General features: G+C 34.5%; 1 protein-coding gene across 3 annotated transcripts; it reads right to left on the bottom strand.

Annotated features, from left to right (window-relative positions):
- Nucleotides 1–3397: 3397 nt before the first annotated feature.
- On the bottom strand, nt 3398–12632 carry LOC149557646 (uncharacterized). Of its 3 annotated transcripts, none has more exons than XM_089832246.1 (5): nt 11933–12632; nt 10631–11834; nt 5740–5934; nt 4829–5617; nt 3398–4615 (listed from the first exon to the last, which is right to left on the bottom strand). In XM_089832246.1, the coding sequence occupies exons 1-5, from the start codon at nt 12451–12453 to the stop codon at nt 3686–3688; spliced, it is 3639 nt and encodes a 1212-aa protein (XP_089688372.1). In that variant the 5' UTR covers nt 12454–12632; the 3' UTR covers nt 3398–3685. The 3 variants fall into 3 exon arrangements, with proteins under 3 accessions (XP_089688372.1, XP_089688373.1, XP_089688374.1); XM_089832247.1 differs by having other exon boundaries at nt 4829–5602; nt 11933–12583; XM_089832248.1 differs by having other exon boundaries at nt 12027–12139.
- Nucleotides 12633–13491: the final 859 nt, after the last annotated feature.

Genomic DNA, 13491 nt, shown 5'->3' with positions numbered 1-13491 from the left:
TTCACCAAAGTTTAACATTTTAGATCTAATAAAGTATCATGAATGAGGTGCTCATGATGAGGTAATAAAAGAATAGTGGAATATTCCAACAACTACTTCGATTACAAAGGAGATTGAAGACATAATGGATAGTTATTTTGGCAAGAGCACAAGAAATAGGACACATTACGTATATTTGGTCAAATGAAAAGAAAGAAATGTCAAAGATTCATCATGGCTATCAAGGGAGTAGGTTAACCATCTTGGTTTTCTCTAAACACTTGAGATGTAACAAGTTCACTTGTAAAATTATCTCAGGTGTCTAATGTAGGGACATCCTGGATGTAAGAGTGATTTTGCATCACCCATACATATTATCTAGTTTGTTTATCAATAAGAACCATCTTAGTGTAGAGATTTATTTCTAGAAACTTATTATATTTTCATAGGCGAGTTGTTGGACCTCAAAATGTTACATTTTCTTCCTTGAAAGTTCACTTTAGATATATCAACCTACTGATAAAGTTCATTTCAAGATCAGGTCCAATTTCGTAGATGTTGAGATATTTGGGTATTGGTAGTAGGATACAAAAACTTTAAACTCAGTTTTGAAGGTTTTAGGGGCTCCAAAAAGGTATTAAACCTTAACTAATAGATCCTTCACAAGTCTAGTATTGTATATGAGTTTGTGTTATTTCCTAAATGGGGTCACAAGGGCCTATTGGGTCAACAACCTATGAATTATGGAATTCAAAACATGTTATCTAAAATAGAAGAGAATAAAATTTATTAAAAAATTATTTTGCGTATCAAAAGTTGTTGGGGCCTACTATAATATTAAAAAAATGGATAATAATGTTTGAGGGATAATTAACCTCAAAGTTTAGGGTTTGAATTTCTAGAACCTTCTTGGTAAGTTAAAACTTGCCTATATAAAGAAGGCATGCTGTTGTCTTCTGAATGTTGTAATTCTACTTATTAGAGATAATAGAAAGTCTGATTCTTCTTCTTGCAAATTTCTTATTTCTCTATTCTATTGTCTGTTTTTGTGTTAATAAGGGGAATACCCTTCATTGTAGGAGGAAATATCTATATGTGTCAAATAATTCATAGGTCATAGTGCTGGAGTTGATAGTAAGCTCCATAATTCTTAGAAATCACTTGCAACAAAAATTATTATCACATGAAGAGAAGATTACACATGATTGAGTGTTATGATATCTTGAGAGAGGAATTGGTCAAAGAAAGAATTATTAGTATGTGTCTATTGAATTGATACAATAGACCTACTTTAATGGATATAATAAATGATTATAAAATCATAAAGATGCAACCCTAGATGAAATTATAGGAAATTCAAGGATTAAAATAGACCATGAAAATTTCTCATTTTATTATAGAAATGTTCATTAAAATATCTTATCTTGATGCATCCAATTTTTCCAGATTTTTTCTTTTCAATAAGAAAATTGTAATGATAGACTAGTGATGCCTAATCCCCTTGGTTAAAATATAAATTATTCAAATTTTCATACCTATAGATGTCTGTCCAATAAGCCTTTCTAATAATCAAACACATCATGAAAATGTTGGCAGAAAAGAGAAAGTTTAGAAAATCCCACCACTTAAAACCTACTAATAAATAAAGGTCTCAAACTATGGCATGTTATTTTTTTAGCGATTAGATTTAAATTCCATCACCTACATATACTCAAGAATGATATATGATGGATTAATTTTTTTTATCTCTATCTGGTGTTAGACTTTTGTTGCACTTATTCTAGTAGTTTATCTCTTAATTTTATGACCTTTAGCACTTTTTTCCTCAGTAGCAATATTAGCTATCAATGTTTGTTGCATACTATCCCATAATTAATCAATATTGAACTTTACTCGCCCAAGTTTAATGTGCATATAATTCATTAAGTGACCCATATGGACTCATGGATTTTGCATCTTAAATGTTATCAGTGTAATTTCTACAAAAAAACTTGGGTAGCTAATATTGCATAAAAGGATGAATAGAGGACCCTTTTGAAATTCATGACATAATGAAATAGATAATCATCAAATAGCACTAGGTGGTGAAGGTTACACTCTATGTTGAATTTATAGAAAGATCATATAAAGAAGAAAAGAAAGTCTTAATATTTCTCTTTTAACTTTGAAATATTAAAAATAAAAATTAATCCCTAAATATAAATCCATATGATTTTTTTTTAAAAATGATGCAATAATATAACTACATAATATTATATAATTGTAAAGAAATTAAAAATACAAAAAGCTATTTCTACAAAAAATAAATTATTATACCAATTAACAATGCAATATAGGGACCATTATTTTAACAAGTGTCACATAGTGCATGTACTATTCCTTATAATTTAGAAAATATTTATACTATAATTTTAATTTATTTTTATCCCATCTAATTTATGAAATTAGAAATCAATAACATATTGTTAAAGGAACCTTTATAATACTAGAGTAATTATAATTAAAAAATTATATACTCATGATATATATGCTACCTCCTATAAACATATTATGCTATCTTTGTGATATTTAAAACTAAATATTGTAATATTTTTAAAAATAGATTACAAATTATTAGAACTATTTTATTTAATTTCTACAACTTATTGTAAAGACTAGAAATATTTTATTTAAAACTCTAATGTTTAACTAATCAAGAAATATAATTGATAAGTAATCAGACCTAATATTATGAAATTAATTGTTTAAAAAACACTCATACTAATCTAATTACAATCATATTCATGTTTATGAAAGTAATAAAATAAATGTGTGATTTTATTCGTGTGGGTTTTGCTATATAGATGAGGAACAACATGACGTAAGAAAGGGTCCACATCTTGGAGTATTATAGAAGTTTGTCCATTTCCTTCATGTAGCTCCAAAATAATGACAGCACACTATAAGGTCCCACTCAAAATGAGGTTTTCGATTTAAAATTTGTTTTGATTTTCTTCTTTATATTTATTTTTTTCTTTAATAAGGTGAGGGTTTGTATTTGGAATTTAGAATATAGTACCATATTATTAGTTTTGATTTTCAATCAATTCATTAAAGATGTTATAGAGTTTAAGGATGACATGTCAAAGAGTGTGAAGATTGTACAAAAATATAAATAGTCAAATTTAAAAAGCTTTAGCATCTCGAAGAAGTTAAAATCTAGTGAAAATTTAATAATCATGATAATTATTTCATTTTGTAATGTATAATGCGACAATCTTTCCTACAAAAATGTAATATGGATGTAGCCTCCACAAAAAGGAGTCTTATGACCAAACAAATTTAACCAATGATATTAGAGATAAATATTTTTTACAATATATAAATTATATAAATAAATATAATTTTGTTTGAAATATGTCAATTAGGGAAAAAAAAATTATTGATAAAAACCAGTTAGATATTTGAAAAAAGTAAATTCAATAATATATTACATACAACAAATAGAATAACACCTAAAAATCCCTCTAAAATATGCTACATATTATTTGCTACTAATATGCTATCTCTTTCAATGGTGGTGATGGTGAGTAGAAGATGATAGCGATTCACACTCGAGGAAAAGTTAAGATTTCAATAAAATCAGCCCTTTCCACTGCTCGATTTCCTCCTTCTTTATAAAATAGAAGATGACATTGGTTTTCCCTCGTGCAAGAGCTGGGACAATTTACGCAGTCGCATCTCTTACATTATCAGCAACTACACTCTCTTCTAAATTATCACTGAAAGATGGCACCAATACCCATTCTTGCCAAATCTGTGTGGCCATTTCATAAGCGGCATCTGTTTCGATGTTACTGACTTCCGCCCTCTCTCCTGCAGTGCAATTAGAAGATGACCCTAATTCCAACTCAGGAAAAAGCTCTGTAATGAATTGAAAGCTATCATCTCTTTCAATACCAGCAACATCCCTGTCCTCTCTTTCAGTACCGGAAACTTCCCTTTCTTCCGTCTCCTCTCCTACATTATCCTCCTCTGAGGATGTATCAGTAACTTTCCTCTCCTCTCCGGCGTCATTACAAGACGACATTGTGACGATTTCAGAGGTAAATCCTCTTTCGATACTGACAACTTCCCTCTCTTCTTCTGTAATGTCACTCAAAGATGACAGTAACTTCCACTCGCGCAAAAGCCGTGTGGCGATTTTAGGAGTAGGATCTCTTTCAAGCAGAAGAAGTTCAACCTGCTGAAGTAACACCGGACTCCCGCATTGGGACAAGTGATCTGATACAGAGTAAGAACAGCTTATCGTCCCACCTCCAAAAAATGGTATAGCAGGGGATGACCACCCTTCTTTGCAAAGACACACTCGCAGAATATCCTTTCCGCTCTCATGATCTTCAGTTGCACAAGAAGGAAGTTTGAAAGCTCGAAAATATGGGCAATCAGGGTTTTCACCCAAAAATGTCATTACCACATCCATTTGCGGAAGACGGACTCTCTGATTAAGGTTGAAGACAAAGCAAAATAGAATTGCTACGGTTGAGTTGCCCCTTTGCAGCGTATGATTCCTTTGGCCTACAAGAGGTTGCGTATCACCAGGCAACTCCTCTCCTGAGGCCACCGACAAATCCAGTTGCTCCAGATGGTTAAGATCCTGTCATTCAAACAAATTATAGGATTAGCTCTAACACAAATTTGCATCTCCAAATGGATATCTCTATCCCCACATTAATTAAATTACAAAGCATCACTCTAGCTGTACAAAATCGAGGATTAAGGATCTTGTGATTCAAAACACACCAAGTGAAGTAAGCGAATTTGGAGATTATAATTTAGCCACCAACGAAAACATTCAGAAAAGACTGACCTTCAACAATTCGTAAATGTTCAGATGAATATTATCACAGCCTATCATACACAGCCTTTGCTTTTCAGGCAAATCATTATGATAAGTACTTAGCGACCATATAATTCCTCCTGCTTTCTCCTCACGATATGAAGAAGCCGAGCATGCCAGATACTCTGTTCTTTCACCATAAACCCTAGTGAAGGAGAGATTCTGTAATTGTGAGCAGCCTGAAGTGCGTACACAAGTGACGGTTTGCGGGAGAGGATCCAATTTGACAAGTTGCCTACACCCTTCTACATTAAGATTTCTCAAAGATTTACAACTTTGCAATTGCAGAAGTCGAGTTATGCTTTCGCAGTGAGATAGATCCATTGTCTCTAACGACTTCATATCATACATGAGAGATATTACTTGCAATTTTGAGCATCTTCTGGCATTGAGACTACTAAGCCCTTTTGGAAGAGGAGGAAATGCTGCAAGTTCATTATTCCAGGCCATCTCTAGATGCATTAGAGATTTCAGATGTTGAAAGCTTGGAGGAAATTCTGACAAGGAATTGTTGCTGACGTCGAGCGTCTTTAGCTTGATAAGATTTCCAAAATCTTCAGGCAGGGCCTTCAAACTGCATCTGCTTAGATAAAGCTCTTCCAAGCACGGAAGTTCACAGATCTCTTTTGGGAGACAGCTCTGTTTAGTACCGCTCATATCAAGGTATCGCAGATATATAAGTTGAATAATGGATTTAGGAAGAACAGTTGAAAGAGCAGATGTTCCATTTTGGTCGCTGTCCCTCTGTATTGCAGCCATCTATCAGATGACAAGTGTAGTAAGATCATGCGCAATAATGTTATCCCTGGAAAGCAAAAAATGAATAGCACACTACACTTTTGGTCTTTTTTACACCAAAAATAGAGCAGGAAGTAACTGACCTTGGGACTGCAGGTCTTCAATTGACAATCGGACAAGATCAGATATTTTAGATTCGTAGGAAGCCTCTGTATCTCAGTTTTTAGTTGCAGTTTCCACAACAACAAGAAATTTAACCTCCACAATTGTGCGAAATTGTCTATACGCTGAAGTTCCATTCTCTTTCTCCACAGAAGGCCCTCTACTCTTGAGTTTTCCTGTTCAAGAAGAAAGACAGAGCATCGCTTATAAGTGAAGTTTATGACGGAGGTCTGTAAACAAAGCTTGTCATGCGCAGACAAATGAAAATGTATACTTTCTTCGCCAAAATGTCTTATTCAGATCCGGGTCCCGGCGGACCACCTACAGACATTTTTTTTAATAACAAAATCTCTCTCTAAACTACGATAGCAGTTACGACAAAATGACCCCCAACACAGCCACCACGGGCCCCACAGAATAAAAAAGAAAGAGGTTGTAGATATTAATTTATACAACCAAATTCACTTGCTCCATTGCTAACACCATTTTCTGTGTTCTGTAGCATAAGCACATTGGTCTTCTCTGTATTCTGTGTCTCTGCCCGCTTCATAGTCGAACTTGATTGCTGCCAATCACAGAAATAATGTAAGCGCAGGTCGAGTCAGAAGACAGTTGTTTTCCCCATTATTTGCAATATTGGACTCTCGTTTTCTACCGTAGCATCGTTCGGGAATATTTTTTACCTCAGTCAAGAAGTATTGGAATTAGTGTTTCCAAAGTGGAGATTGAAGCCGTGTTTAGGTCGCATAGTAAGGAGTAAGGGATCGCAGGGACTCATCATCATTGTATCAGAAGAAATCAAAGATCGTAGCTGTCTTGAAGGCAGAGAAAGGAGGACATAAATATCGAAATATTCTTTGCAGATCATGTGAATGAAGCTGCTGAGGCACCAGATAACGTATGAAAATCATTTCAGAGGTAGGGAAAACTATTGAAGCTATCTGAGGTACATTTGAAAATCGTTGTTTTATGATAATGTATTTGCTTTAAAGTCAAATTTGGTACTGAACGGTGTTAAAGAAGACTGTGTTGGACATTGGTTTGTAAGACATTTGTGTATATCATATTCTCAAAGTTAGGGTTTGTAAACCACCGCCCAAACAGGGGTTTTCCAAAATATAATTTAATTTCAGCCAGTTGATGAATGACTCGCAGCTCTTGCGAAAGTCACTGGGCAAGGAGTCTTTGTGGATAAATTAGCGCCGCCCAAGGACAGTTTTAATGCGATCATTGTCCAAATTGAGGAAAATCGTAAATTTTAGAAAAGTCAAGAGAGTAAGCAGACAACAGGGATTGTTGAAATTGTATAGATGAGTTAGTGAGGTCATTTCAAAATCATGAGGATGGGTTGAACATGCATAGTAGTATTTCATTGGAGAATACATTAAAAAATTATAAATGACATTTGGGAAAGATAGAGAAAGAGGAGAACAAATGGCATGTAGTACACATAGAGAAAGAGATCTTGAAGTTAGAGAAAGAAGATAAGGTTTAACAATTTCGAAAGAGAAGAAAGAAATAGTATAAATTGAGGAGGATGGAAAAATTTAAGTTTCAATTGAAGGGAACGCAATAGCATTCAGACATCACAAAGATATCATAAATCAAATGTGTAATGTTATTATTGGGAGAAGTATGGTTATTTTGTATGTTAATGTCTAAAGAAGCAAGCTAATGTAGTCAAGTAAAATGCAAATTTTACTAAAAGAAGTTCAAAGATTGTATTCATTATATGTCATGTTGCTCAAGAAAGTTCAAGTGACGTTTGATTTTTTGACAGTGGTTGTAATAGTTATGTGATAGGAAACAAAGACATATTTGAAAGCTTGGATACCTCAATCAAATCAGAAGTTAAGTTGGGCAATAATGACATAGTGGAAGTAACTAGAAAAGATACAATCAATGAGGTAGAAAATCTTGGTAGGAACTATATTCTTGATGTTTATTATGTACCTTGCTTGAAGCATCATCTTATTTGTGTCAGACAACTTCGCCACTATGAGTATAGTCTTATTTTTTAGAAGAATGTGTGCACTATATTTGATATTCCTCCTAGCAACATGATGATTGCAAGAGTAGAAATGAGCAATGATAGACCATTACCACTTTAGATGAAGAGAAATATGTTGAACAATTTGATGAGTTTCAAGGTAACAAGTTAATATCAATCATGGAAATGGCACTTGAAGTACAGTCATCTGAAACTCAAAGGATTGTATTTGTTGCAAAGAAAGGAAATGGTAAGAGGAGTACCCCCCTATTGAAGAACCATTGAGTTTGTGTGAAATTTTTATTTTGACTAAGCATCAAAGAGAAAAAAAATTCAAAATCGATGTCATATAGAGCATAAGCACATATAGAAATTATCCATACAAATATATGTGGTTCAATGCAAACACTATCATTAAGGGAAATTTTTTATTTTTTAACACTAACTGATGACATTAGTAGAAACAAATGGGTTTATTTCCTTAAATATAAATGTAAAATATTTGCAAAGTTCAAGGAGTTTGAAAAATTGGTTGAGAAACAAAATGAACTATGAATCAAAGTATTAAGATTAGACAAAGGAGGAGAAACAAAGTCAAATGAGGGTTTAGCTATTTATAGGTATCATTAAATAGATAAAATGTTTACTACAAGTAACACACCACAATGAAATAGTTTTTTAAAAAGAAAGAATTGAACAATAATGGAGATAAAAAGGAGTATGTTGGAAGGTGAAATAAACCGAATGAGTATTGGGTTGAATTAATAGCTTGTGCAACTTATATTCTAAAGAGGAGTCCAACAAGGAGTATGACAGATAAAATTCCATAGCAAGGATGGAGTGGTATATATCATAGTGTTTCGTATTTCAAGATATTTGGTTGTATTGCATTTGCACATCTACATAAGGAAACACAGAGTAAATTGGATGATAAGAGGGAAAATTGTATTTTTATTGGTTATGATGAATAGTCTAAGGCATATAGGTTATTTAATTCTATAATTAACAAATTCATTGTAACTAGAGATGTTTTTAAAAATGAAGAATCTTGGGATGGCAACATAGACAAGACATTTATAGGTGCAACATCAATACTTTATGATGGTCAAGAAGCATAAGATGAAGAAGATGAAGATGATCAAACAAATGAGCAAGGATAAACTTCTCCAAGATGACCACAATGAGATCACACTCAAATGAGTGTTGATCAAGAAGAATTGCAAAGTCTACAAGTAAGTAATGATTCAAATCCTACATTTTCACAATTGAGATCAAGGCTTACAAGCAAGAAAAATAGATGTTTGCAAGATATTTATGAACAAGGAGATAGAATAGACTTTCAACTAAAATATGCTTTATTCTCTCACGGTCCTATATAAGTTGAAGATGCAATTAAAAAAGAACAACATATTAGCACAATGAATGATGAAATGTAATCTATTGAGAAGAATGATACATGAGGATTAGTTGATTTTCCTAAGGATAAAAAATGCATAGGTGTAAAATGGGTTTACAAAACTAAGTTTATGGTAAATAGAAAATTTGACAACTATAAGGTAAGACTATTAGCTAAAGGGTTTGTACAAGAATATGGAGTTAATCATAATAAGACATTCTCTGGTAGCTCAACAAGATGTTGTTAAAATTGTACTAACTATTGCAATTCAAAACAGTTGGAAAGTTTATCAATTGGATGATACATAAACCTTCTTTAATAGATGTTTGGAAGAAGAAGTTTATGTGCAACAACCACCAAGTTATGAGATAAAAGGCTTTGAAGACAAATTTAATAGGTTAAAGAAGGCACTCCATTGAATGAATAAACCAGCAAGAGCATGGTACAACATGATTGATGCATACATGATAGAGAGTGGTTTAGTAGAAGCACTAGCGAGCCTACACTCTACACCAAAGTCAATGAACAAGATCATATTTTAATTGTTTGTCTATATGTTTATGACTTCATCTTTACAAAATGTTTCTATTGACATGGTTAAATCAGCAATGAAGAAGGAATTTGAGAAGAAAGATTTGGGAATGATGAAATATTTTCTTAGCATTGAAGTTACAAAAAATAACAAATACATTTTCATTTGTCAAATTAAATATGTAAGATGTTTTGAGAAGGTTCAGTGTGACAATAGGCACAAAACTAAGTAGAGAATATAATGAGATGACTTTTGATTCAACTATATTTGAAAAGTTGGTTGGTAATTTGACGTATTTCACAGCAATTAGGTTGACTATAATGTATGGAGTGAGTTTGATATCTAGATTTATAAATTCATCTAAGCACTCACATTGACAAATAGAAAAGAGAGTATTGAGGTATATTATAGAAACTATGAATCATGACAATGTGTATTCTAGTTTAAATATTTTCAATTACAAATAGTGACTTTGCAAGGTGTATTAAGATAAAATGAGTACACACGAATATATATTTCACCTTGGTCCGAGCATTAAGAAAACAACCTGACGTTATTATCTCATCAGCCAAAACATAACACGTAACAGGTACATTAATATCATGTCAAGCACTATGGATGCCGAAAAAAGAGGAGCCGACTACATTGGTCTATGAAAGAATCATGTTTTGTAGATATTTCTAATTCTTGTTTCCAGAAATTTCTACTGCCCTTTATTTATAGAAGTGATACAATAGATTTTAGTACAGTATAATAAAAAAATCTGGCTTCCATGCCGTAGCAGATTGGTCTCCCCTGTAATCTCTGTCTATACGCACTTCAGAAATGGGGTTTTCTAGACTAACGGTAACGTAAGAATGATTCTGCCCATAACTGGTCAGCTTTACCCTTTTAGATTAGATGCTAACTTTCCAACTACTGGCTAGAAAATGTCAAAGGGAGGATGAACAGTACCTGGATGGTCATAGCAGCGGTTATAGTATGTATGTCCTCCTCCTGCCAAATTCTACTGCGATCGGTTGGATAGCTCAACGATTCCTCTCGGACAATTCGCCAACCCATTCTTCTTATCTCCTCATGCATAGAAAATTCGCACAAGTACTGATCTGCGAGTTCCTCTTCATCTATGTCCTCATCCGGGTCCTCGCAATATCTGTACTCGTGTACTGCAATGAGTGACTTCTCTTCAAGAATTTTCAGACTTGTAGAGACAGACTCACACCCTAAGGCACACCAAAATTTAGCATAAAAACACATATCAAAGGCCCTATTGCGAAGGGAGAGGCTGCTCTTGAGGTTGACGAAGAAGCAGGCTATGTCTAAAAAGATGCGTTTCACTTCAAGGGCCAGACTGTCGTAACTTATTTTGAGAGTTTCAAACACGAGATCGACGTTGCCGACCTTTTCAAGTTTGTGTAGGGTTTCATCCCAGTATCTATTCTCACGTCTATTGTACAGGTGCGCGCCTACAATCTCCAAGGACAGAGGAAGACCCGAGCACCCCTTCACAATTCTCTCCGTCTTATCTTCGTAACCTTTCTCCGGTTGGTCACTGAAAAAGGCATGCCGACAGAATAACTCCACGGCTTCAGCATGCTCAAGTTTTCTCATGGGATAAATCTCATCAACTTGTTGCGCCTCCAAGACATGCTTATCTTGGGTTGTTATGATGATTCTGCTTCCTTCTCCAAACCAGTTACCAATGAGAGCATTCAACTGCTGCACATTGTCAACATCATCCAGAACCACCAGTACTCTTAACGAGGCGGCCAAATTATTTCTCTGAGTTATTCCATCATCAATCCTGTTCACCTCTTTCGGCATTTTCCGCAGATCCCTGTCTATTTTCTGCTTCAATTTTGTAAGCCTCCTCTTGGACCCCTCTGCTTTTACATCAGGTACAAAACAGGAAGCATGAAAGCGACGATGGATCTTGTTATAAAGGGCTTTTGACAGGGTGGTTTTACCCAGACCTGGCATGCCCCAAATACCAAGGGTGCGCCTACCATGAATTGCCTTATCACCGAGTCTCAACAACTGTATGACCTCCTCGCAGAGAGATGTGAGTCCCACAGGATGTGGGGCCACATCTAATACTCCCAAATCCAATGTCTGGAGAACGTCCTTCACCACTTGCATCACAAGCTTTCCTTCGTACCTGCCACATTTCAGGCATTTGAGAAATCAATTTTATTTCTATTACATGCCTCCCCTGATCTACAAACATTAAACACGCACATAAAAAAGAACAAGTACCCAAAGGACGTTTCTTCGAGAAACCACCCAGATAAGCAAGAAACTTCATGTAGCGCATTCCTCCATCTTTGGATCTCCCCTTGGCTATGCCTACCTTTGCTCACATGTCTATCGAAAGCCTCCGCATATGGACCATCTCTATGAGGATATCTCACATGTGATGGCTCCACATTATAAAAAAGAGGGATCAAGGCTACAGTGTCTGCGCTTCTGGAACTGATCTCCCACATAAGAGAAACCTCCCGGAGACACCAATCAGAACTTGCGTAACCAGGGGAAAATATGGGTATATAGATGCTGGAGCCTTTAATGGCTAGTTCAAGGTCCCGTTCAATATTTTTGCCCTTTACCAATTCCTCGCTGTCTCTAAAGACGCGCAATCCTGCAGTGGATAGAGAATGATAAAGATGATCAACGAAGGTTTGCCTCACATCGGGTCCGCGAAAGCTCAGGAAAACGTCAAATGATTTACTCTCACTACTGAAATTTTTTTGAGGTTTGTAAAGACTGCAATTCGCCATTTCAAGAACTTGAATAATGTCAGGAATATGAGAGGAGGTCCTGGAGGATGCTATTACGACACAGATGTAGAAGCTTACAACTCGGGTTCTAATAAGACGTCAGTAAAAAGTTGGAATTTCCGCGAAATTACAGAGGAGGACCGCAGAGAGAATCTTGCTACTCCTCATAAAGATAAAGTCAAATGCAACAGTTTTGACCCAGTTTTAAAATAATTTTTAATTTAATTTTTAAAATCAATAAATTGCCGATTTGATGCGGGGATAGACATCAGCAACAGTTTTCACTAATATGGGTCAGATGTGACAGTTGATGAGAAAGAAATATCAATTGCCTAGCGCTTAGTTGTGCTAAAACATTCGAACGATTTCCATATTTCCTGTTGGAATTTAAATATGATGATTTACCTCACGAAGCACAATTGCAAATGACAGAAATGTTGTTGGATATTAATTTATCCACCAACACACCGTACCTCCACTGTCCACAGCCCACACTTCGTCATCAATAGCAGACAACAAAGAGTCCTCAAGTCTTCAAACTCTACTAGCAGCCCATGTGAGGAATGCGGTACATGGAGTTTCTTGCTTATCTAGTTCAATCTTCACGACTCTTTGATTTGTCATCATTACACTCTATAACATCTTTAATGAATTGATGTAAAATCAAAACTAATAATTTTGTACTATATTCTAAATTTACAAAACCTCATCTTATGAAGAAAAAAACAAATTTAAATAAGAAAACAAAATGAAAAACAAATTGAAAACCTCGTTTTGAGTGGGACCCTACAGGGTGGGGTCATTATTTTGGAACTACATGAAGGAAATGGAAGACTTCTATAGAACTCCAAGATGTGGACCCTTTCTTACCTCATGTTGTTCCTCATTTATTTATATAGTGGAACCCACATTAATAAAATCACACATTTATTTTATTACTTTTGTAAAGGTGAATATTATTGTAATTAGATTAGTATGAGTGTTTTTTTAACAATTATTTTTATAATATTAGTGTTCATTACTTATCAATTGTATTTC

This window comes from Cupressus sempervirens, chromosome 5, assembly GCF_028749045.1.
Source record: "Cupressus sempervirens isolate cs-2001-9-10 chromosome 5, ASM2874904v1, whole genome shotgun sequence".
Classification (NCBI taxonomy): Eukaryota; Viridiplantae; Streptophyta; class Pinopsida; order Cupressales; family Cupressaceae; genus Cupressus; species Cupressus sempervirens.
Note: the sequence above shows the minus strand (reverse complement) of the source record. Positions and strands in the feature narration are given on the sequence as shown.